The 2,060-nt window shown below is 56.4% G+C and overlaps 1 protein-coding gene across 1 annotated transcript in view; it reads left to right on the top strand.

Annotated features, from left to right (window-relative positions):
- Positions 1-53: 53 nt before the first annotated feature.
- LOC106533220 (metabotropic glutamate receptor 7) overlaps positions 54-2,060 on the top strand; it is a gene marked incomplete at its 3' end in the record, with an annotated part of 59,867 nt that continues 57,860 nt past the window's right edge. The window contains 1 exon segment of the mRNA XM_014029461.1: positions 54-1,421. Coding sequence (XP_013884915.1) covers positions 924-1,421 — 498 coding nt within the window.

Below are 2,060 nucleotides of genomic sequence, written 5' to 3'. Positions count from 1 at the left end.
ATTTATTTATTTATTTATGTATTTATTTATTTAGTTAGTTAGTTATTCATCCATCCAAACTCTGCTGAAAAACAAAAATTCTTTATGAATGAAATGTTTTTCCTTCAGTTTTATTTTCCAGCAGATTTTCATTCTGTCACCATCGCGCGTAGGTGGAGTGTGCGCGTGCTGCATGTATGTGCACGTGCACGGAAAGAGAGCGCGCACGCGCAGGGCTCCTCCGACTCGTGACGAATCTTCATCCCGCATTTGTTGCTCCTGATCGGGATCCAGGTCCCAACACGTCCGGTTCATGATCACGCTGCGCGCTGGAGACGGGTCTTGGAGAAAAGGGGAGGAGCCTGAATCACACGCACGTGTACACGCGCACGGATCGGCTGTGAGCAGAGCGCAGTTATTTGGTGTCAGCGCGCGGCTTGAGGAGCCTGGTCCTGGTTCCTGGTCCTGGTCCTGGTCCTGGTCCTGTGGAAACTAAAGGCGCGCTGCATCTCCTCTTCCTCCTCCTCTTCCTCACTGCAGGCTGGATCCTGACATCGGTCCTGGACCTGGTCTGGTCTGGTCTGGTTCTCCTTCCGGACGGAGACCCTGGACCTCCTGTTGGAGTTAAAGGAGTCCGTTAAGGTCTCGGCTCGGGTCCTTGGTTCTGGTTCCGGTTCTGCTGGGCTGCTGGAGTGATGCTGAAGCAACAAGCGGCAGCGCGCGGAGCCTCTGCGCGCTCTTTGCGGGATTAAAGGCGCTGCTGATGCGGGTCTCTGCGGGTCTCTGCGGGATTCCTCTGCAACAGTTCGGAACCGGAATGAAGCCGGACCTGAGCTCGGTTCTGAACCCTGTTCTGACCTCGGCTCCGCGGATCCTGTAACTCTGCTGAAAGTGGTTCTGTTTGGGTTCTGGGCTGGAGGGAGGACGGGGATCCGGATCCAGTCATGCTCAGGTCCTCCTCTTCGCTCCGGGTCCTGTGGGTCCGGCTCCTCTGGACCCAGGTCCTGCTGGACTCGGTCCGCTCCCAGGAGATTTACGCGCCGCACTCGATCCGCGTGGAGGGGGACGTGACGCTGGGGGGGCTGTTCCCGGTGCACGCGCGGGGGGTCCCGGGGACCCCGTGCGGGGACATCAAGAAGGAGAACGGGATCCACCGGCTGGAGGCCATGATGTACGCGCTGGACCAGATCAACGGGGACCAGGACCTGCTGCCCAACGTCACGCTGGGCGCGCGGATCCTGGACACCTGCTCGCGGGACACGCACGCGCTGGAGCAGTCCCTGACCTTCGTGCAGGCTCTGATCCAGAAGGACACGTCAGACGTCCGGTGCACGAGCGGAGAGCCGCCGGTGTTCGTTAAACCCGAGAAGGTGGTGGGCGTGGTCGGAGCGTCCGCGAGCTCCGTGTCCATCATGGTGGCCAACATCCTGCGCCTCTTCCAGGTACCACCTCCTCCTCCTCCTCCTCCTCTTCATCACTCTGAGCGTGGAGGAGTTCACTGTTGGTTCTGATCAGAGATGTTTCAGCCTGCTGGTCCTGGTCCTGGTCCTGGACCTGGTCCTGGTCCCAGTCAGCTTTAGTAAGGACCTGTGAGTTTTAGATGTTCTCAGCCTTCATTAGTTCAGCTTCTGGCCCACCCACCCTGCCTGGTCCTGGTCCTGGTTCTCCTCACCTGGTCCTGGTTCTCTTTGTGGTCCAGGTTCTACTTGTAGGTGTTGCTCTTCATTGGTGTTTCTTTAGAACCTGGTCTCTGTGTCTCTTTAGAACCTGGTCTCTGTGTCTCTTTAGAACCTGGTCTGGTGTCTCTTTAGAACCTGGTCTGGTGTCTATTTAGAACCTGGTCTGGTCTCTTTAGAACCTGGTCTCTGTCTCTGGAGCTTAAAGTCTGCAGATTAGGTCAAGTCTTTGTCAGTATTTGGTGGAAGTTCTGTTGCAGGTGTTCTGTTGTCAGGTGTTCTGTTGCAGGTGTTGCAGGTGTTCTGTTGTCAGGTGTTCTGTTGCAGGTGTTGCAGGTGTTCTGTTGTCAGGTGTTCTGTTGCAGGTGTTCTGTTGCAGGTGTTCTGTTGTCAGGTGTTCTGTTG

Source organism: Austrofundulus limnaeus, unplaced genomic scaffold (assembly GCF_001266775.1).
Source record: "Austrofundulus limnaeus strain Quisiro unplaced genomic scaffold, Austrofundulus_limnaeus-1.0 Scaffold907, whole genome shotgun sequence".
In the NCBI taxonomy this organism is placed as follows: domain Eukaryota; kingdom Metazoa; phylum Chordata; class Actinopteri; order Cyprinodontiformes; family Rivulidae; genus Austrofundulus; species Austrofundulus limnaeus.
This window is presented reverse-complemented; position numbering and strand designations above follow the sequence as displayed.